The 23,864-nt window shown below is 35.2% G+C and overlaps 2 protein-coding genes across 9 annotated transcripts in view; one reads left to right on the top strand and one right to left on the bottom strand.

Annotated features, from left to right (window-relative positions):
* METTL15 (methyltransferase 15, mitochondrial 12S rRNA N4-cytidine) overlaps positions 1-3,650 on the bottom strand; it is a 188,003-nt gene extending 184,353 nt beyond the window's left edge. For 2 of the 5 annotated variants that reach the window (XM_072969704.1, XM_072969702.1), the window contains exon 1: positions 1,098-1,224. In XM_072969704.1, coding sequence (XP_072825805.1) covers positions 1,098-1,161 — 64 coding nt within the window. In that variant the 5' untranslated portion in view covers positions 1,162-1,224. The other 3 variants (XM_072969703.1, XM_015252028.3, XM_006198349.4) reach the window with 3 other exon arrangements.
* Positions 3,651-3,725: 75 nt separating this feature from the next.
* KIF18A (kinesin family member 18A) overlaps positions 3,726-23,864 on the top strand; it is a 237,797-nt gene continuing 217,658 nt past the window's right edge. For 3 of the 4 annotated variants that reach the window (XR_012076642.1, XR_012076643.1, XM_031681073.2), the window contains exons 1-9: positions 3,726-3,823; positions 12,030-12,402; positions 14,668-14,825; positions 17,738-17,842; positions 18,256-18,366; positions 19,464-19,661; positions 21,569-21,745; positions 23,179-23,253; positions 23,466-23,578. Coding sequence is in view for 1 of the 4 variants with exons in the window: in XM_031681073.2 (XP_031536933.2) it covers positions 12,078-12,402; positions 14,668-14,825; positions 17,738-17,842; positions 18,256-18,366; positions 19,464-19,661; positions 21,569-21,745; positions 23,179-23,253; positions 23,466-23,578 (1,262 nt within the window). In the remaining 3 variants the exon portion in view is untranslated. The other variant, XR_012076645.1, reaches the window with a different exon arrangement.

The raw sequence follows: 23,864 nt of genomic DNA, 5'->3' as shown, positions 1-23,864 counted from the left end.
AGAAAACAGAGAAGTGGTTTGTCAAAAGGTCAAGTAACCAGAAGAGCCTTAAAGCTAGAACTGTAACACCAGCATTCTATCCCCAAAACCTTTTATCTTAACCTATATGCTATAAACATAGCCCACTGGCTCTATTTAATATACTCATGTAATTGAATGGTACTTTGATTACTCTATGTATTTGCAGTATCCCATGAATTAAATTCCTTTTTTTTAAGCAACAATACCCTATTGCTTGGTCCTACTCACTTGGAAATACAGAATACTGTGGGGCATCCCACAGAGAACATACGTACAATAGTGGACTGTGCAGTGTTTAAACAGTATGACCAATAACTTATTTGATTCTTTTGCCTATCCAATGTATTTAAACAATCTACACTGTATGCTCAGATTTTGAATTTTTTTAAAAAAACAAGCAAACAAATAAAAAGCCCATCAATTCCAATGTAAGAATCAGAACACACAGGAAAAAGCAAGTACATAGAAAAATAAAATGTTTCTTTGACCAACATTTAATTCTTTTCTTCTGCATTCAATTTCTTTGTATTTACTCAAATACGCTCAAGGTACAAAGCCTGTAGATTTTACTGTGCACTAACTGGCTACTAATGTGGGTAAACATGGAGAAACGGGCTCAATACTTAATATTCCTCTTCGGTCGTTTCTTTAAATACCTCCCTAAAAATGTAAGGGGGCACGCCATAAACGGAGCTTTCCTTCCCCCTCCTCTGCAGCCCAACCTCCTACCAAATAACCAAGAGCACTCCTGCAGTCCCCTAAGAACTAGCCACCCTAAATGATTTAAGAGTTCAAGTTCTCTCTGGTCACAGTATAAGAAGCAGGAAGTCGGGAAACTCAACCTCTAGAGCCAGCTCTGTAGTTTCCTAGGTAAGCCATTTAACTTTTCTCTGCCAGCAAAGTTCAAACTGCTGAGACCACAGAATTAGCCAGGTTACTCTTTTAATTGTAGGAGCACAAAGATAAGTGAACATTACTTCCTCAACGGTGCTCCCAATTACCATCATTGCAGTTCAACTCTCCCAGCAGAGAAAAAAACCCTTTGGAAACGTAATTCCTAAAGCCAAAAGCCCGACCTGGAGGCTGGCACCCGAACGCAGAGAAAGTTAAAGAGGTCCTAAAGGAAAGGGAAGAATTCATCCTTTAGCCTAAGAATTACACTGTGACGAAGGGAGCAGTTTAGAAACTTCAGAACTCAGCAGGAGTGTGTGTTGAAGGGAGGAAGCGAGAGAGCGGGGCGCGTGTTTCCTTTGTCCTGAGCGAATCCGGCGACCCCTGAAGTTCCCCCAAAGGCGTGGGGCGGGCTCCAAAAGGGCTCCGGGACTCGGCCAACTTCTCCTCACCTGAGGCATGAAGATTTCTCAGTTGGCCTCTAACTCGGGCCAGCGACGACCACTATGGTGCCGGAGAACCTGAATTTGCCGCTAGTCCAAGTCCCAGCCCTGGGGGAAACTTGTGAGGACGGACAGATTGGGCCCACGTCCGCCCCAGCAACCGAGGACCGTCTGCCTTTGGTTCCGCCGCTTCCAGTCCCCAGCTGCCAAAGGGTCCTGCAGGCACTGGGGTTTCCAAAGAGTGTTCCTAGGGGAGGGGTGGGATGTGAATAAGTCCTTACCATTGCCAGGTTCAAATTCACTTTAACCTTTTTTTTTGGTCTGATGCAACTTCAAATCTAACTTTCCATTTTATCCTTCTCTCCACTCTTTCCAGTTTACTATGAACCTGTGTTAAATTTGTGTTCTCAATAACAAGGCGCGTTAGTTATACTCCAATCTTTAACAAAAGGTGGCGATTTCTGTCTCCTTAGCACTACGTGTTTGTAAAGTTTGGAATCTTTTCCCTTCATTTCGTACAAAATACTTCAGTCTCTTACTCTTTCTGTTATACTCCTCAATGTCTTGCCAAACTAAAAAGAAGCCATCTGGCACAGTAATGGCATTGATTACAACGTTAAAATTTCTCTGCTTTGACTAAATCTACAATTCCCTAAGAATATGAACTTCATCATCTGAACACTGCTAAATGGTAAAAGTTATACTTAAAGTAAGTACTTGGATTAGGTGTGGAAACACCTGAGAGACTAGTCAGCCTTATACAACGTGGGTATCAAAAACGACAAAATATAAAACACTTCCACTTATTCACCTATAAACAATGCAATTTTACAAATACTGGTAAAACATGACTATTTTCAGACTAGATTAAGATGGTATCATAATATCACTTAATCTATAAAGTATTTCAGAGACAAATGACTCAGTTCTGAATTGGCTGGTTTGTACAGTTCAAAAGAAATATTTTCCTTCTGAGAATTTCTGAAAAATTCAGTTTTTTCTTCAGTAAAATAAACAGTATCTATATCTTACGGGCTGTTTTGAGAATTAAATGATTATATAACGTATATAAAATTGGTAAAATGCCTAGGACATCAAAAGTAAGACACTATAGAGTGAGTGCATATTTGAAATAAAATTAAAAGCTTTTCAATTTCACTATCAAACTCAGCACCACACAAATCACTATCTCATTAGCTAAGATACATGTAATACAGTCAGCAGTTAGTAGCTTTATTGATGCTCTATTCAGTGTTCAGAAACATGCATCATATATAATGAATCATATACAATACATAGTGCTTCTGATTTTCTTCAATAGGAAACATTATAGAATATGAGGGTTTCCCGTACATTGTTTCACTTACAATAGTCTGCATTTGGTGTTGTGCTGTCCTAGATAGATGGTGATATTGAATCACTAGAACATAAGCTCCAAGAGGGCAGGGATTGTGACTCAATCATGTGCTATTATGTCCTTAAAATCTACAATATATAACTGCTAAATAAATGGGTACAATAATAGCAGTATAAAGAACAACAATGAAATTCAGAGCATACTATTAAAAATATCCTGAGAAATAAAAGATGATGTCTCTTAGCAAACACATTTCCTATTTTTTTCCAGTTATTTCTTTTCTTTTTAAAGTTTACATTCTAAAATAACACCTACAAACTAGGACTTAAAAACCCATTGCATTCAATAATGAACTAGGCCAATAAATTTAAATGAATTTATTTTGTAATGCCATCATTAGAATGAAATGTAAAAAACAGCCATACACCAAATAGTTTCAGAGTCAGCACTAAGGGAGAAGGCCTAAGGATCCTGAGAAATGAAGCCTGAGGCCTCAAACCAAAAGCGCTGGACTTTAAATTAGTCGAGGCGAACTGATCCTAGTTCGGACCAAGTGACAGTGGCTGAAAGGAAGGGTGTCTTTATAGCTTCCAGATCGTGGAACCTGTGGCCTGGAGGCCTCATTATTCAATAGAGAAAAGGAGAAAATAAACACCCAGATCCCATTAATCCACCCATCAGGCTCCGCCTCTCCCTCTCGCAGAGGACACACGCCAACCCCTGCCCGCACCCGTCTCACTCACACCCTGAACCCTGGGACCGTGCCCTGCGCCCGCGGTCTGAAGGCGCCTGAAGATCCCAGGTGGCCGCCTCCCACCTGCAGCTCCGGCCTAGCCCCGCCCACCTCTGCCACTGCCTCCGGAAGCAGCAGTGCGCGTTGCCACGCTGACGCGGAGCCAGCCAGCTTTCACTGTAGCGCGCGGCGGCGACTCCTGGCGCCAATCTGCAGCGCGCCACGGCAACGTCCTGCGTGATGACGTCAACGAATACGGCAGCCAATGAAACGAGTCGCTGAGGAAGCAGGCTTAGGTTTGAATCTCCTGGCTGAGTTTGAATCGCCGGGAGGCGGACATTGAAGAGAAGTGTCGCGGTAACCTCTTCTGGGCCTGAGGTGAGTGAGAGGCAAGAGGAGAAAAGTCTAGTCTCGGAGACGTCTTTTTAGATGACTTGTCTCGCTGGAAGCGGAAGGGTCCCGCCGCCTTAGGGATAGAGGACCAGGTGGGCTTGTTGACAAACGGAAGCGTTGAGTGGGGGCGGTGGGGGTGAGGATGAGGGTGGGGATGATTAGGGTCCCTGGAGAGAAAGTGAAAGGGAGGGGGAACTCGAGAATCCGTTAGTTAGTGGCTCTGCCTGATCGGGAGTCCTCGACTGTCTGCAGGAAGGGCAGGGATCTCCTCCCTGAAATTCTAAGTCGGAAGTTTTAAAGGGCATCCTGGCCCCTTTCCCAGACTTTGGCAGAGCACTTTAACTGTCCAGCACCTTACAGTGTGAAGTTCCTTCCGGACTCCAAATTCACAGTATTTTGTTTCAGACACAGATGTAAATGTAACTCTGGACGTAACTATCAAATGAGGAGCCTTGGTTAACCGACTTGGAAACTTTTCATCTGGCGAGGTTCTGCTGTTAGCCTGGCAAAGATCAATCGGGAATCTGCCCTGAGCCCCAGTTGTAGTATCAAAATAAGACCTGCCAGTATTTCCTGACGGGATTACTAAGAATTAGATGGGCTATGAAAGAGACACTGGTTGACAAAGTGCTCTGCAAATGAAAGGGACTTCTAAGCACTTAGAATCAGCCCTTCTGAAGTCTGTTCTTAGTTTCTGCAAGACTCGCCTTGAGGAGCTCATTAGGCTCTCAATTTCAGAGAGGTCAAGGCTGACTGCTCTTTATGTGAAGAGATTATTTGACCAGAATTGAATAATTTTGTTGTGTGATATATAGTTTAGATTGTTAATGGCAATCAGGTAAAATAAGGCATTCTACAGGTTTTAGTTGATTAATGTTATTCCACCCCAGTCAGCACCCGACCTTGGATTCTGGGAGGTATATATGAACTTTGTTGCTAGAGAGTATAAGATCCAAAAACTAGGTAGTGCTTGTTATTAAGTTTCTACTTTTGTAAGTTTTGTCAGTTTGAGTAAACAAGGATTATCTGCCTTTAACAGTAATAGTCTCCTGTTATTAGACAAGTATTTAAAAGTTCATAAAATTTTCATTTTAAAAGTGCATCTTGTCCCTCTATAAATACACTCTGAATCAATCAAGGTACACGATAAAATGACTTTTGTGCTGTCAACTCTATGATAATTAGGAGGAAAAAATAGTCCATATATTTTCATTCTTCCCTGATGCTTGTAAGTTAGTAGAAACAGTGGCTTTAACACTAAGTTTATTTCCAATAAGAAGTTTAAATTGCTTAGAGACTATAAATGATAGTGTGAAAGGTAGTTCCTGGTCCTAAAAATTGTGGAATCTGAATGTAACTTAGATTTGAGTTTGTATTTAAGAAATAATTTATAACTGTACCAGTCTACATTCAAGAAAATGTGTACATTTCTGTTCCATTGCTTGAAAGCCCTCTGTTCTGATTCCAGTAGAGCACAGTTGGTAAAAACGTGGACTTTTTGGATTTAGACCTGGATCCACTTTCTGGCTCCTCACTTTCTAGCTCAGTCATCTGGGAAAAGTTCCTTACCCTAAAGCTAACTCTATTTTTGTAAAATGGAGACAGTAATAGAATCTATATGATTTCTGAGGATTGAATATGGTGATAAATGTCAAATGTTTACCAATAATGCTGGGCATACAGAGTGTGCTCAAATGATAATCGTTGTTCATTATTACTAATTATCACTATATCGACCTAGTCCAAGCGTTCTCAGTTAATAGCATGTTTGCTGAGAAAAGATACTGTGTGATATCCAACAGGCAACGAGAAATCATGGACTTCCAGTTTTATTTCAACATTCCTTCAAGAGCTCCTACACTAGGCCCAAAAGTTTCTATCAAAAATAGTAAATAAATAATTTTAACTTCTTCTATTGGAAAATTTCTGGGGGTTATATACTTGCATCATGGAGAGCAGTGAATAAATAAATCCCTGACCTTTAGATTCATTCTGAGTTCAAATCCCATGTCTTGTGCTTCTAATAGTGTAATGTTAACCAGTTAACTTAATCTCTCTGTACTACAGTTCCTCCCTCTATAAAATGAACATGATAATAATACCTGTATCATAGGATTGTTACAGGGATTAAATGAGAGCATGTAAATTGCTTAACACATTTCTGTTTGTAAAATAAGAGCACAGTAGAAAGTATGCCATAATCGTTAAGTGAGAGGTTGTGTTTAAGGTAAACTTTAATGTTTTTTGTTTTGTTCTGTTTTTGAAATAAAAATACCTAGACTTGTTTAAAATCCAAACAGTACAAAAGGATATGAAGTAGAAAGTGAGCCTGCCTGACACCCAGACATTCATAGTTTCCCACCATCAAGCAACTGGTGTTTTCAATTTCTTGTGTTCTCTTCCTGAGAGAGCCCAGGCATGTACAAATATGTATGTATCATTTAAAGATACAACTGGTTGAATGCCAGGTCCACTATTCTGCACTTGTTTTTTGCACACATATCTTGAAAATCTATTAGTTTATTCGTTCAGTTATTCAACAAGTAGGTAATCAATCTTAAATACTTGACAAGCCCTGTTCTAGGTTCTGGGGTGCAGATAAAGTGCATAGTCTCACAGTGCTTACATTTTAGAGGGGGAAAAAGCAATAAATATGTAACCAAATAATATATATTATCCAATTAGTCTAGAGAGGAAGAAAATAAAGCAGGAGGGGATTGGAAAGGCAAAGGCAGGGTGACATTGTTTTGAATGGAATCTATAGAGAAAGCATCTGTGAAGTGACCTTTGAACAGAGACCTGAATGAATAACTGAGGGATTAAGATTTGCCAAAGAGAAGAGAAAGTGCGAAAGCCATGAGGTGGGAACAAGACTGAAGTGTTAAAGGAACACTGAGAAGGACAGTGTGACTGAAACAGAATAATCGAGGGAGAGGATAACATTTGAAGACAGGAACGGAGAGGTAGACAGGGGCCAGATGTCGAACTTACAGGGCAGGCAAAGAGTTTGCATTTTATTCTTATGCTGAGAGGTCATTGGAGAGTTGAGAGCAGAACCACATGAGATACATAATATGACTGCTTTTGACAAAGTATCAGTATATGCAACCAATAAATTAAATAAGTATTATTATTATACTTGCAAATAACCTTTCACTTAATTGGCTTAAATTTTTGTCCAGGGTTAACAGTACCTAGAAATATAAGCTAAGGATTTGGTTGTTTAGCTTGGTTTATATTAACTTGCAACTATTGAAGAAAATTAGGTTTTAACACCTCTTTATTAAATATAGCAAAAGAATGAGCTGTTCTATATAAGTCAATCTCCCAGAAAATTCAATGTTACCCTTTTTAAGTGAGTGTTTTAACCATCTTCAGTGATTAACATAAAAGATGATCTTCTCATTTTCCTAATTTTGTAAATAAGAAGTTGTCCACATATTCAACTTTTTTTGATGCATCAGGGTCCTCATTGTGCTTTCCTGTCATTGCCAATCCTTGTACAGTACTGTGAGATGTTGATTCTCTTAGAGAGATATATTGCTTACTTGCCTCTGTCCATTTAGGGGTAAATTGCTTCTTGGATTCTGTGTCTACTTTTTACAGTTTATTAATTAATTTATTCATTAATCAAATATTTGAGAACTTAGTATATACCAGGTACACTACAAGAGATTAGAGATACAAGGTAAAATCATACAGTCCTATTAGCTGTTATTTCTTGTCACTTTCTTATACCCTTTCCTAATCATATGCAATAGTCACACAATTTCAGAGCTAGAAAAGGTCCTTAGATATCATATAGTCCAGCCTTATTGTTTTATAGATTAGCAACCACAGCCCCTTCATTAGCTCCTTCATTACTCTTTCTTTCATATTCTACCCAATCTAGACTGGATAAATACCTTTCTATTACAATGGACAATGATGTTGGAAGTGTTTATCCTTAATATTTTACTCCCACCAATGAAATCCTACCAGCTTGCTTTTTAGGTTCTATTAACAAATACCACTTAAGAGTAAATATGACAAAACTGATCAGGGGCTGTGATACTGTCTTCTGAATGGTTATCCAAAAAAAAATTCTTAAATCGACACTATTATTATTATCGCACAGGTAACAATATTTAGACTTTTCTTTTGCCACTTCTTAGCAAAGATGGTCAAGGAATATGTTTTCTGTGTGCCTTATTCAGAATCAACTAGATGTCCATTTCTTTTACTTAACCATGTTAAAAAACAAATCAGGCATCATGTTTTAATGTAGGAACAACCTCATTAATCTCTGAAATCATCAGTTTATTGAACATAATTGAACATGATTTTTACATTCAATAATTGCCAGTTAACTTCAAAATCAAATGTAAGCTCTATAGCCTTGCATTCAAGATTTTCTAAATCTGGTCCCACCCTCATCCAGTTTTACCTTTTTCATGTAACCCTTTCCCTTCCCTTTTATTCTCTCCAGCTGCAGTCAAGACTAAGCACAGCTAAACTGAGCATTTCTTTAGATGCTGCAGATAGAATTAAAACTATCTCAAACTAAACTGTTGAAAGAAATGAGATTTAAGCAAATTGACCACGTAGCCAGCTATGTCCTCTGCACAAGCTGTTTCCTACCACAGGCTTTTGGACTGGCTACCTGAAATATTCTTGCCCCAGAGAGCCACTTACTTGCTTACTCCCTCACTTAAGTCTCTGTAAAAAGCTACCCCACTAGACAAAATTTTCACAACTGCCTTATCTAAAATAGAATCCTACACATACATACACCCTTTTGACCCTCTCTATCCCAAAGTTCAGAAAAATGCCTAGCATGTAAAAGGCACTCAATAACTATTTATTGAATGCAATACTAGTCTTCTTTCCTGAAATGTTCTTTTTTAAACCTACTTAATAACTCCATCCTTCAGCTCTCAGCTCCAGTCATTCCTCTCGGAAGCTTTCTAAACTGTATTAATCCCCCATTATACTCTCACACAGCACTATTAACTTTTATCTTATAATGCTCATCACAGTTACACCTTTGCACATTTGTGTTATTGTTTTATCAATGTCTATTTCCTTTACTACACTATAGATGATGATGATGTTGATGATGATGATGATGATGATAGCAGTAATAACAGTAATAGTGCATACTCTGTACCAGGCATTGTTCTAATCCTCACAGGAACTCTATGAGGTAGCTATTAATGTTAGTCCCACTTTACAGATGAGGCAACTTGCCTGCTGTCACAGCCAGTTAGTAGCAGAACTGGGGGGTTAACCAAAGCTCTTTACAACTTTAACATCTAACAGTTAACTTATTGAATTAATGAGTTAATTAATAAGAGGTACTTTCGAACCTTGAGATTCTACGATCTGTTTTAAAATAATCACCTGATGTTTTATATATGTTTATTTAACCATTTCATTTGTATATATTTTATCTGTCATTGAAAAAAGTTTATCACTTAACGTCAAAGCACTGTTGAATATTTCTAAAAGCTTTTAGAAATGTGTATGGAGGTCAGTTTTTGGTATCACAAGGAATGTGAAACTCTATTATTAGCCTTTAATACACCAGGATCAAAAATGCTAAAATCCTCTAATAGTGAGACAGTTCTGAACAAGGAAGAATTATCCTACCCAAAATGCTAGTCATAAGCCTACTGGGAAACGCTAAAAAGATAGGCCAGTATCTTTGGGAAGAAGAGGCAGGAATGGTGGCAGATAGGGAAGAGAATTGACATTTATAGAATGCCTTAATACACTTAATACTCTTTTATCCTTCACAACAGCTATGAGGTATTATCTCTTTTATACAAATGAGAAACCTGAGACTCATTGAGGCTAAGTAGCTTGTCCAATGTCATAGAAGTGAGGTATAAGCGCTTTGTGGTACTTGGCTAGACAGAAGTTCAAGGGTGAAGAAAGAGACGGGTACTAATTCACCTGGGACCTGATTGTTAGAATCCTAATGACCAGCCTTTCCATTTCAGTATTCTCTTTTGGGAGAAGGACAGAGTCCTGAAAAGGAAGTGCTATGTCCAGTGTCTTCTGCTTTTAAATTGCTTTGGCCTTACTTAAATTCTTTCCAAAAATATGTGGTTTTGTGACATATTTTAGCTTTATCATTGCTGTTTTTCTCTCTTTTTAAAAAAACAAACAAGATACTTTTCTTTTAACCCTTCCCCTCTACCCACACCAACTAACATTTCTTAGTTCACTTTTGCAGTAATGCTTCCAATATTTGCTGTCTGAGTCTTCTCCCATTCAGGCCTTTGTCCTACCATTTCCCCATAATTTTCATTCTCATTTGCCCCTGTGTTGCCAAATCCCTTGGCTACTTCTTAGTAGGTACTTAACCTATTAGCAGTATTTAGCACAACTGACCATTCTCTCCTTGATTTAAAAGCCACCGCCTGCCCCCCCTCCAAATCTTAATGCCATGTTAAACTTTAAAAACATTGAAAAGTTTCAAATGGTAATAAGACTCTGAGGACAACCTTTACTTACTTTACTTAGCTGCCAGCTGTCTTGACCTTTCTACCTGGATGTCTATTAAAATTCTCAAATTTAAGATGTCCAGAATGAACTCCTGATCTTTCTTACCCCGAAACCTGCTCTATCCTCTGTTCTTTCCAGCTCAGTTGATGACTATTCTATTCTTCCATCATTCAGACCAAGAACCTCGGAGTTATTCTTGAGCCCTCTCTTTCTCTTATTCCCTGCATCTATCAGGAAATTCCTTTGTCTTTACTTTCAGAATGTATCCAAAATCTGACCCCTACCCTGTTCTGAGTTGACAACATCATCTCTTATCTATATTACTTCAGTGACCTCAGTAGTCTCTATTCCCAATAGTATGTTATCTGCATAGTGATCACATTATATCACAATGTAAAACATTGAATGGTGCACACACACACAACCCGATAAATCTCTGAAATATCAATCAGACCCTGGGCTTCCACTTTAACTCAAACACTGTAGCTAAACCATATATAATCACAGCTAGGCTACCCAAAAACGTAGCTTTGACTTTCACAAGAGCTCTGGGAATGTTTGGGTCATGGGAATGGACAGGAAAGGATCTCTTGGAATTATATTAAGGTAATGAAGAGAGAGCTTTGGCTTACTATTTTTAGTAAAAGTGATCTTGGCTGCAAGCCTCTTGGCAGTGGAAATTGACACAACCAGGCTTGTCTCTACCTGCATCTCAGAGACCTATAGTATTAAAAATAGTCCCAAGGATGTATCAGTTATCTACCCCAGGTATAAAGGTGATAGAAATGGTGTATTCCCCCATTGTGTGTTCAGAGGTCCTAATCTCTGAATATAGATCCTAGTTTCTGTTCTATAATGATGCAAATTTAGGGTTCATCAATGATAGCAGGGTTAAAAATTATACTCTGACTAGATGACTACATCAAATAAAAACAGTAAAGATAAACTAATAAAGATCAACAATTTGGGAACCTCAGCTATCTGGAAAATAATCTAGGATCTAAAAGTTAAGACCAAGTTGGGGGGAAGCCTTTTAGAATTTACTAACTTAGTTATTCAAGTTTTTATAGAGCGTCTACCATATCTAGGCAGTGCTTTAGGCTTGGAACACATTGATAAGCAAAACAGATTTTTTTTTAAAAATGCCCTTAAAGAGTTTATAGTTTAATTAGAGGAGAGAAAGTAAACAACAAAAAGTAAATAAAAAATACATATTCTTTTAGGAAGTTGTAAGGGCTTTGGGAAAATTGTAGAGTAGTATAAGGGTGATTAGGAATAGGATTAGCAATTTTAATAAGAATGGGCAAGGGGGCAGCATTTGAGCAAGGACTTAAAAGAAATGAGGAAATTAGCCATACAGATATTGAGGAAAGCACTTTACAATAGAAGGAAAGGCTCATGGAAAGACCATACTGGAGTACTTGATATGTTAGCTGGAATGGAGTGAGCAAAGGGGAAAGTAAGTAAAACATGAAGTGAAAACTGAAAAGCACTTTGACTCTGAATATGATTAAAGAACCACAGGAAGGTTTCAAACCAAGGAATGAACTATATATATTGAAATATATATATAAATATATTTCCAGTAATATTTACCAGGTGGGTGGAACAGAATTAACACCTTTCTTATTTTAGTGAATACTACATGCTGGTCATTTTGCATACAAGTAGAAATAATATTAATATTTCTTAATTTCAGAGAAATATTCAGGCATTCACATAAACAGAGGAATCAAGGTAATCAACAATGCCTGTCACAGAGGAAGACCTGTGTCATCACATGAAAGTAGTTGTTCGAGTGCGTCCTGAAAACACAAAAGAAAAGGCAGCTGGCTTCCATAAAGTGGTCCATGTTGTGGATAAGCATATTCTAGTTTTTGATCCCAGGCAAGAAGAAATCAGTTTTTTCCACGGGAAGAAAACTATAAACCGAGATATTACAAAGAGACAAAATAAGGATCTTAAATTTGTATTTGATGCTGTTTTTGATGAAACTTCAACTCAATTGGAAGTTTTCGAACACACTACTAAGCCAATTCTTCGTAGTTTTTTGAATGGATATAATTGCACAGGTAATTGCTACAACTGGGTTTTAATGTTTCCGTCTAATTTCAGTTTTACATTAGAGGGGACATCTACTCTTTCTTCTAAATATGATCAATTTTAAGATGCTTGTTTGCTTTAAAAAAAAAGTTCAGCAAACGTTCACTGTAAATGTAGATTTTCTTTGAAATATAGTAATCATATATAACATATATTGTTTGTGAAACTTTTTCTTCCTGGGCCTTGCTTTGGTTCCTGTAGATGGTCATCCTTTCAGTTTCCTGTTATAAAACCACATGCTTCTTATACTCAGTGTCAGATTTGTCACAATTTGTATTCATAAATTCTCCCAGTAATTACCTATAGAGCAATCCCGGAGGAATAGTGGGGCATTTCTGAACACTTGGCAATTTCTTTATAGCACCATTTTTCTTTATAGTACCTTGAAATAAAAAATATTAAAAGCCCGTGTTAATTGAATATCATGTGCTGTTTTAGCATATCTTTATCCCAAAAATCATCTGTAGTGCTCTAGATAGACCTCTAATAATTTGCCTTTCAAAACAGCCATGTTGATTTCCTAGAGAGATTTTAATTGAATGCTTACCAGGCACTTCACACCATTATTAATACCTTATTTTTGAAATTACCATTATTTATGGTATTTTCTTTAAGATATCCCCAAACTATAACATGTTTCACTGTCTTTCACTGACTCATTCAGTTTTATTACAGAAGACTTACCCTCTAGGTCAAGCAAGAATGGAATGTGGTTTATTGATTAGAACTGCTTTGATTTTCATTTTTAAGCAGGTATTCTTTTCCTCATTCATGAAACTCCATATTTTCTCTAGAGATTTAAAAAATTTTTTCTTGACTCCAAATGAAAAAATCTCTACCAAAGTAATACTGAATCTTTGGTGTCTTCTTGGTTTCACTTTATATTCTTACCAGCTATCTTAAGACTTCTTGACGTACTGCTGGTTTACATAAAATAGAACAAAATGAAACATGCATCAGTTTAATTCATTCTACTGAAAAGTATTTTTGTAGTATGTTAACAAACTTAGCAGAGAGATTTAACTTATAAAAATAATTCTCAAAAGCTTATTGCCCTAGCTAAATATTATGTTGGGTATGTAATTCAGAGTGGATTTTTTTAATTTTATATTTTTTGCACTTGAAGAAACACATCACTTTTATGTTGTACTGGATAGAATCTTGAAAACAAAGTAATTTGCCCAAAATAAAAATTTTAAAAGGAATTTTGTAAATGACTTCTATCTAAAATTCATTCATTCAGCAAACTTGTCCTAAGTTACAAGTTTCTAATTCTTCCCAGCTTCCTCCCCCAACTTCCCTGTGATGTGAAACATGGTTATTGCAGGGTTGCTTTTTCGTATTTTGGTATCTTTGTGATTTTTCTCTGTTTTCGTAAGTATACATTCATCTATTCAAAATTATTTATTGTTGAGTATGTCAGGCACTGTGCTAAGCACCGGAGTCTACTCTGTGCCAGGTAGGTGTGAGGGATGCATGGCCTTTGGTGTGGTGGAGCTCATGGTTAGAAATACAGTGTGGTACGTGCTCAAGTAAAAGGATGAGGGCTCAAATGAGGGAGCAGACGTTTTGACCGAAGACGATTAGGGAAGGCACAGGAAAGTGACGTTTGTGCTGAATATTTAGAGCAGGTGAAAGTTTTCCAGCTGGATTCACTAGAGGGACTCTCCAAGACAAAGGCAGTGGAATATAGAAAAGGAACAGCACTTGCAGAGAACTTGAAATAACCTAGTATACCTAGATCACAGGTAGAAATAGGCTGGAGCGATATCCAGGTGCCCACTCTTAGAGTGCCTAAAAATATTTGTAGGTGAAGCATTTGAACTTTCTCATATAGGACTGGAACAATTAAGAAGGTTTAACATATTCATATTTTGTTTTCTTAAAAATAACTGTACAAATTCTAAAGGACAGATTAAAGAAGACTGAGACTAATAGATGAGACTGATAATTGATTAAAATTTGTAAGGTTGTTATAGAAGAAAGGGAGGAGGTGGGGGGTAGATGGGTGGATGATAACACCATCTGCTGTATTCTCAATAGTGAATATAGGAGTAAGAGTCAATTTGTGTTAAAATTCTCAGGTTTTAAGGTTAACACTGTACATTAATTTTGAATCTAGTGGATTTATAGTTACCATTTAGGATAGCCAGATGGAACTATTAATAGACAGTAGGTACTATAATGTTATATGTCATAACAAAAAGCTTTGATACCTTTTCATAAAAACTCAGTCCTTGCGTATGGTGCCACTGGAGCTGGGAAGACCCACACAATGCTAGGATCAGCTGCTGAGCCTGGAGTGATGTATCTAACAATGTTAGACCTTTACAAATCCATGGATGAGATTAAAGAGGAGAAGATATGTAGTACTGCAGTTTCTTATCTGGAGGTAAGTTCACAATGTCATTTTTTAGATTAATCAATAGTACTGAGAAATCTTTTTCTAAGAAGGTCCGTGGTACATTCAAATTATTCCATCATGCAGAAATGTTCTCATAAATATATATCTTTAAAATTCCTGGTCTTAAGTATTTGTTCTGCATCTTACTCTTTTTCTGTTAAGTATTTTATTCTGCCGTAACTTCTGATTTATGCAAAAGTAACAAGATTAGTACAAAGAACTCACAGATAACCTTCACCCAGAGTTCCCAAATATCAACATTTTACCACATTTGATTTTTCTCTGTATGTGTGTATGCAATTTTTTTCCTGAACTGTAACTTAGACTTATAAAAACACGTAATTTTCTTTTATAACCACTGAATAATTATCAAAATCAGGAAATTAACAATGATATACTGTTATGTAATCTATAGACCTTAATGCAATTTTACTAGTTATTCTTTGTGTCCTTTATTGAAAAAGAAAATCTAAGATTATGAATTGTGTTCACTTGTGAACTTAAACCTTAATCTGGATTTTTATTTCTTTGTATTTTATGTTACTGTCATAAAGCCCTTAGTTTGGATTTGTCATGATTGCATTCAGGTTATGCACTTTCAGAAATACCATAGAAGTGGCAATGAATTTTTCTTATATGACAACATATCAAGAGGCCTATGTAATTATAATTAGTTAGTCCCATTACTGACTATGTTAGCTTTGATCAATTTTGTTATGCTGGTGTCTACAAAGTTTTCTACTATAAAGATACTACTTTATCCTTTATAATTAATAAGTAACTTATAAGGAATCAGTGTAAATATCCTCTTACTCCTCAAACTTTCATCTATTAGTTTTACCATCCACTGATGACTCCTGCCTTAATTATGATTATGTTGACAGATGATAGTGATTTTTGAATTCCATGATTTCATATACATTTATTCATTGGCTTTCTAATATTAGGAAGGGCTTTTCCTTTACTTTACTGTATCATTGTGGATTTATGGAGTCTTAACATTATTCAATAGATTATAATCCCTTTCTCTAAGTATTTATTTATGTGCGCAAGTTGTGCCAGATTTGGCCAGATGCAGCTCCTTCACGGTGTATCTTGTGTCATTTTGACATACCCTGTCGTTCTTTGAGGCTGTTTACCCTCTTAATAGCTGGCATTCAGCAAATCATAACTAAGTGATTGACATTCTGACTTTGTGTTCAGATAGTGTTTCAGAAACCAGTGCAGAAACATAGGTCCCTAATTTTACTACCTGTCCTTTGTGGTATCGAGAGTAAATTTCTAGTTGTCACTGCTGTTATATTGACATCTTATAGCTTGGTTTCTACTGGGAGAGTTTCTTCACATTTCAAAAATTGATTATGTTGCTAAAAATTTTCTTGTTGGTCTTTAGAACTTGGTGATAAAAGGAAAGTAAAACTCATTTCTTATAGTTAAGTACTGAAAAGAATTGTTCTGAACTTAATTAGGAAGGGAACATGGAAGTACTCATTATTTCTTCCTTAGATACTTTTGTAACTGAGAATTTTGAAGTTTGGTTATTTATAATGTTTTTGATTGTTTTTCCTTTTTTAAAATCTGCTTTCATTTTATTAATGGTAAGGCAATGTCCATTCTAATAGTTTTCTACTCAGGCTATGCACCAGAATTGGCTATGGAGCTTTTTAAAAATAGACATGCCTAGGCCTCACCCCCTGGACATTTTAATTTAATTGGTGTGGATTGTGGCCAAGGCATCTATGTTTTTTGAAAGCTCGCAGGTGATTCTGATGCACAGACCAGCTTGAGAGTGAATGTTCTAATTGTGCATTTTGTATGATTGAAGAGGGTAAGGGGAATCATTTAAAAAGTGGCTGCTGCTTATCAGAAAAATGAGAACCAAAAAATGTATCTTTCATATTATCTTTTTACTACTTTTAAGAGTTTATTACATTTAAACATGGTTATCATTCATTGTAGAAAATTTTACCAGCAATGAATTACCACTATGGACTATTTATTATAATATAGATATTACTTACACAAAATAATTCTTAAAGACTTAATTTTATATGTGGTTTTTTAAAAATGTAATCAAGTAGTTGTAATTGTCATTTCATTGGCAAGAAGAAAACTTAGTACCTTTAGTAAATTCATGAAATCAGGTCAATAGTACTATTTCTGTGCATTATTTATAGAAATTACTAAAAAAAAGTAATTCTCAGAGACTTAAAATACAGACATGTATTCAGTGCCATGCACTAGAGTGAGGATATCAGGCTCTGATCCCTGCTCTGCTATTACCTTTGTGACTGTGGACAGATCACTTAACTCCATCATTCAAATTGGGATGTGGGGGTGTCCCATTATGGAACTTATCATAGAATTATGTGTTAAACTTAATGTAATTGAAGGATAATTGAAATAAATACTATCCCTTTTTGAGTGTGGGTGTTTTTTAACTTTTAAGCTCTAAAATTTAAAACGTTTGGACTAGGGCACTATGAAACAATTTGTATCTTTTCTAGTAAGAACCATGTGACTTCCATATAACTTACATTCAGATTGCTAGAGTTTTCCAAGACAGTGTTCCTCTTGTATTTCCAGGAAATAAGAAAAGGCAATTTTAGCTATCTTATTTCTTTTTCAATGTAGTCATCAAGTTGGTAATTATGGAGGAGGGTATAATGACTGCACCTTTAAATTTTAAGTACAAGTGTAGGTAATCATCTGTTTTCTCAGATGTTAGGCAAGTAATGACAATGTGTGATAGATGGGGTGAAGTGAATGGAAATAAGCTGCTGCTTCTTTTTGAGATAAAATTCTAATATAACTTTAAATAAGCAATATGTACAGGTATGTGTGTGATGCTATCACTGTTGCTTTGACATCAATGCTAAAGTTGTCCTCTTTATTTTAAGGTATATAATGAACAGATTCGTGACCTCTTAGTAAATTCAGGGCCACTTGCTGTCCGGGAAGATGCCCAAAAAGGAGTGGTCGTTCAAGGGTTGACTTTACATCAGGTGTGTTTTATAAACTTCTTTTTCCCTTGTTTGAATAGCAAGTGTGGTTATTTAGCTATTTACTTATCTTTAAATAACAAAGTGTAGAGTTAAAATAGTCAGGGTATATCTTTAGTCTTACTTTGTTTCCCTTGGAAATAACTGAATGGACCTTTCTTTTAAAAATCTACTTGAAAATTTAATATAGTGTATTATTCTGCTTAATGTATTTATATTTTATCAGAAAGATTAGATGGTATCTTTTATTTTTCATATGGCACCAAAATACTAAGCAAATGATATACAGTATTTCATGGGATTTAAATTTATGGAAAGCATTTTCTTACCTTTTATTTTGCTTGTTGACAGTTTATTTAAAAATTTAAAGATAGATGGCTAATTTGTATATTTTTCTTTTATTTAAACTTCTTTAGCCCAAATCCTCAGAGGAAATTTTACAGTTATTGGATAATGGAAACAAAAACAGGACACAGCATCCCACTGATGTGAATGCTACATCTTCTCGCTCTCATGCTGTTTTTCAGGTAACAGGTTGCTAGACTATTGCTCATAAAACTGAATGAGGAATAAATGAACCCAAATTTATGGATGGTAATTTTCACACATACAAAAAAAAAATCTCTTCATCTGTAGACCTCTCTACTTCTCAGCGATCACTTTACTTTGCAGCTTTGAGAAGATTCTATCAAAAGTATTTAGATTTGAGATGACTGTCAAGAATATTTAGAATTGACATGTTGTAAATTAGAAATGTAAATTTTTATCTGTAAGAAGATAGAGAATAGTAAAGTGGTAGTGTTAGACGTTGCAGTGTTTGTTTTTTTTCTGAGTTGGTGAAAATATTTAATCTTTCTAAAAGATAATCTTAGATTCAGAGCAAACTTTCTCTTTATAGATCTAGATTTACAGAACAAATAAATGGGGAGATACTGATTGAGTTTTTAAAAGATTTCACCATAGTGACCATGTAAGTAGTTGCATTCTTTAAGGAAGCATGTGATTCTGTTGATACAGTACTTTTTAGGAATACAATTCTAGAAAAAGCTAAAGCATAGGGTCGTAGTTATTATTTGTAGTTTCTAGTTCTTTTAAAATCCAAATGATTATATAACTTAATTCTGGATTATGCTATGTGAAACTCATCTTATAGAAAGAAATTGTTGAAAGTTATAGTTGAAAGAATTTAGATTTGAAGCAATCAGGTCATTTAGAAAGTCTTCAGGCCACAAAATTTTAATCTTTTCTTTTCTTACCACTGACTCTTGATTTATCAGTAATCTTGAGAGAAATGTTTATCTGGGACACTGAGATTTGCCCCAAAATGTCTTAGCTCTTTCTTTATAAGGGTTACCAGAATACAAGTGGCAGTTGTTTTTGACCTGTCAGGACAGGAGTTAACTTGCCTTCTGGTACCCATATAGGAAACCTTTTTATTTTCGAATTTTTCTTGATGTTGGTGATTACTTTTGGTACTCTTGGATATCAGTCAGTCAGATTATACCTTGTTCTTTTAAATGAAAATAATTAACTTCCTGCTGTTTTAAAAATAAAGTGTATATTTCCCTTTTAATTTTGTTAACTCTAATTCTCATTTTCCCTATTCTCCTGTAATTTCAAAAAGATTTATTTGAGACAACAAGATAAAACAGCAAGTATCAACCAAAATGTCCGAATTGCCAAGATGTCACTCATTGACCTGGCAGGGTCTGAGAGAGCCAGTTCTACCAGTGCTAAAGGGACCCGGTTTATAGAAGGCACAAATATTAATCGATCACTTTTAGCTCTTGGGAATGTTATCAATGCCTTAGCAGATACAAAGGTAGGTACTATATGTTTATTTGTTTAAGTATTTTGAGATATTGAAATATGTATAGTTCCTAGAAAGTTATTTTTAACATAATTTTGTTTTTAAGGTCTATTATAAATCAGATTTTAAGAATATAACAATAATGTTTATATACAGAGCAAAGACCTCAGAGAGCCTATTATTTCAAATAAAGCTATGGGGAGTGTTGTTTGTTTTGTTTTTTTAACTTCTAGTTTTATAATCAGAATTTGATAAATATAAGAGTGATAGTTAATATTCTATGGTACATTCTCATCATTTATTTGAATTTGATTTTTTAAAATTCCCATTTAATGGTCACTACAGAGCAAGCAAGATAATTAAACTGGCATGAAAACAAAAAACACATTTCAGAAAAGCTTAATTCTGGTCTGGTTAGTATTTTATGTACATACTGTAAAGTTGTATTAAATATTAAAGTGTTAGTTTTTCTTAGAGAGAAAGAGGAGTTTTAAGGTAGAAAATGTAATTAAATCACCTAATCAGATAGTGTTTGCTAGATGACTTTAAGGCATTTAAAAATATTTTAAATCTACTGTATGCTTGAAGTGCTTATTAGAACAGAGCATATTTGATAACTTCTGTATTTGTAAAAATGACGTCCTTTTTTTAAAGTTAAAATATGGTAATTTAAGTTAAAGCCAAACTCAAAAGCTTTAGGAAAATTACTGTTAAACTCTTCAAAATGTTGCATTTTGATCTAGTATGAAGTAAATTCAAATGATTAGGGAAGTCTTTTTTAAAAAGGCAAGTTACTAAAATCACATGAAGATTACAAAAGCGAGATATATTTTATATTCAAAGTTAAAATCTCAAACATGTAGGCAGACAGCAGGGTGTAGAGACTGATTGTCTAAACTTAAGCCATTCATGATATTTTTTCCATATACTTATTTAGTTTTATTAGTTGACTCCATCTGAGCCATTTACTAGTCAGTGACAAGCAAAATCATTCCAAGTAGCACCAACAGTGCATCTTCCCCAGTGATTGGGAAAGACTGCTATCTATGGTGGACAGCATAGTGTACTGGGAGTTAGAAGATCTGGGGCCCATTCCTAGCTCTGTGAATGACCTGCCATGTGACCTGAGGCAAGTCATTTCACTTTTTGCCAAGCTTCATTTTTCTCTTCTGTAATATGAAAGGTTTACATTGGATAGCATAAAGTTGCTTTAAGCTTAACACTGTACTGTTCTGTTTGTATATAGAAGTGGTAGTGTTTGAAAAAATTATTACTTTAAAATCAGAATATTAACTTTTAAGTAAAAGAAAACCTAGAAAAATTAAGTTCTCTTAGAAATGTTGTGTTTTCAGATAAAATATCTGTAAGATTTTAATTATAATATATTTTGTATTCATGTTAGATGGTTATTTAAGGAGGGAAGTAACTCTATGCCATGCAGAATTTTTATTATTCCTCTAGTATATTTCTATAGGGCATATATTACTTTTGTATTTTAATTTCTTTTTAAAAAATGAATGGAGTTTTTTTTTTTAATAGACATTTTTGTTTCTGAGTAGTTTTATGGAAATGTTGCTAAGATAATACAGGAATTTTGTTAAATATACCCCACACTCAATTTCCTCTGTTAGCATCTCACATTAATATGGTCCACTTATCACAGCTAATGAAGCAATACTGAAATTTTATGATTAACTAAAGTTCATATTTAATCAGATGGAGATACAGTTTTTCACTAGGATATTTGTTTTATATATTCACTGAATTGTCTCATAAGATTCATTATCATCGTTTCAGTCACTAATTATATCATGGGTCTGGAAAAAGTTGGGCAGTGCTTAAATTCTTATAGTGAAATGGTAGCAGGTTTGTATTTGAATGTGGAAAATGACATAAGAATTCTTTTTTTGTTCTTTCAGAGGAAGAATCAGCATATTCCTTACAGAAATAGTAAGCTCACTCGCTTGTTAAAGGATTCTCTTGGAGGAAACTGTCAAACTATAATGATAGCTGCTGTTAGTCCTTCCTCTGTGTTCTACGATGACACATATAACACTCTTAAGTATGCTAACCGTGCAAAGGACATTAAATCTTCTGTAAGTGTTTTCTCTGCCTTTGTTGTAAGGATATTGGGTGCATTTTCTTCTTTTCTATAATTCCAGCAAAATATTAGAGTTGTATTTCTACTAATGAGTTAGGAAACAGTTAGAAATGTGTTTACTAACCTCATTAATTGAGTATTAACTGAGACACTTAAACCATTAAGCATCTTGATTACATATATAAGAGGTACTGTTACATTTAGTCTTTGGGCAGCTAGGATGCTTTAGTGCCTTTCTTTCTAACTCTTTTCACATCATGGCATGTGATATTTTGATGGCAGCTCGAGTAATTGCTGAAGGCTTTAACACATCAGTTGCAGCCAAGGCTGAGGCTCTGCCTAGCCCAGCACCAACACGTTCTACCTGAATATCTGGGGCATGTTAGCTAATCTCTCTGAACCTTAGTTACTTCATCTGTAAAGCAGATACAGTATCTGCCTCAGTTTGTAAAGTAAATAGCCTTTTAAAAATTATTTCCACGCTCATGATACTGATGTAACCAGTCTGTGTAGCTCCAGCAATATAATCATGATTGATTAGCTCAGTAATTTTGCCAGTAGTTTGGGGTAATTTTTTACAATTTAAGTTAAACATGATGTATGTGTAAAATCACAGGATCTCAGGGTTGGAATAGAACGGGAGTTCAGCTGATGTGATGGCTTCTCTTCCCACTTACCCTTCTGCTACTCCCATTGCATGAAGATAAGGAGGTTGTTATCTTCCTTAGAGAAATGTTTATATATTGTTTGTACAATAAATTGGGAAAGGTTGTACTATATGGATGTACAAAAGTTTTTCACCCAGGCTTTTCATGCAATCCTTACACCAACCCATTGAAGAAGTCATTTCTACCTCTACTTTACAGTTGAGGAATCACATGTTCAGAGTTTTTAAGTGTTAAATTCTAAGTTCAGTGAGAAGTGGGCAGGGCCTCAAAATCAAGTATTTGGATTACATGTTGAATATTTTTTCCACTGTTCCATAGCTGCCAAGAGGGCCATCCTTTTATAAAAAGGATAAAATGTATTAAGAACTCATTAAAAACAACTTGAACTTACAAATGGGTGGAAATTAAAATTACCTGTTTCTTAGAAGTGAGGGGAAAAGATAAAGACAGTGGGCAATTTTTATTATAATGTGAGTGAATGCTTTGCAAGTTCTTAAAAGTACCTTTTTTCAGATAGTAAGGCGATTTCTTTATAATTTCATTTATATTATTGATGTGCTAATGTCCACAGCATATCCTCTTGTCATAGATTTTAAACATCAGCATAATTTATCACGATTGTCACATAATCATAATCATCACAAATTCTGAATTTATAGAGAACTGAATTAATGAAAATATAATGCCATTTTGTTTGTGTATATAACTCTGTGATTGTTATCTCTATATATACATAATCTTAATTTCTATTTTTCAACAGTTGAGAAGCAATGTTCTTAACCTCGACAATCATATAACTCAGTATGTAAAGATCTGTAATCAACAGAAGGAAGAGGTATGTCTGCCCTTTACATTATTGCTAATCTCCCTCAGTTCCCCATTTATGGGATTCTGCAATCTTTATTGTCTAAAACTTTGATGTGCTTTCTTATTACAATTGAAATCTGGCTTGTTCAGTTATTTTTCACAGCTAAACTTTTTCTGTGGCCATGCATTATGAAGACAAATAATTTGTTTTGTATTTTAACTACTGTTTCTCTTTACTAGATTTTAATGTTAAAAGAAAAACTAAAGGCCTATGAAGAACAGAAAGCCATTACTGATGAAAATAACAAAGCAAAGTTAATGATTTCAAACCCTCATGAAAAAGAAATTGAAAGGTAAAAATGACGTTAAGATCTCATTTTGAAGATCTTAAAAAATTTAGTCAGATATTTAAAACTTTAAATTTAGTCTGATGTTTTACAGTATCATCACCATTTGTTGTTTGTCTTTATATATTCTCAAGTGAATTCAGGAAGTCACCGTTTGGTCTTATATTGCACACTTTGGAGATCAGGTAATTTAGTCGTGATTATACAGATAAAGAGAAGAACCAAGACTTAGGTATAAGTTGAAGAAAGTAAAGCCAAGTATGTTACTTATGAAATTAGTTTTTAGTAGATT

Source organism: Vicugna pacos, chromosome 10 (genome assembly GCF_048564905.1).
Source record: "Vicugna pacos chromosome 10, VicPac4, whole genome shotgun sequence".
In the NCBI taxonomy this organism is placed as follows: Eukaryota; Metazoa; Chordata; class Mammalia; order Artiodactyla; family Camelidae; genus Vicugna; species Vicugna pacos.
Note: the sequence above shows the minus strand (reverse complement) of the source record. Positions and strands in the feature narration are given on the sequence as shown.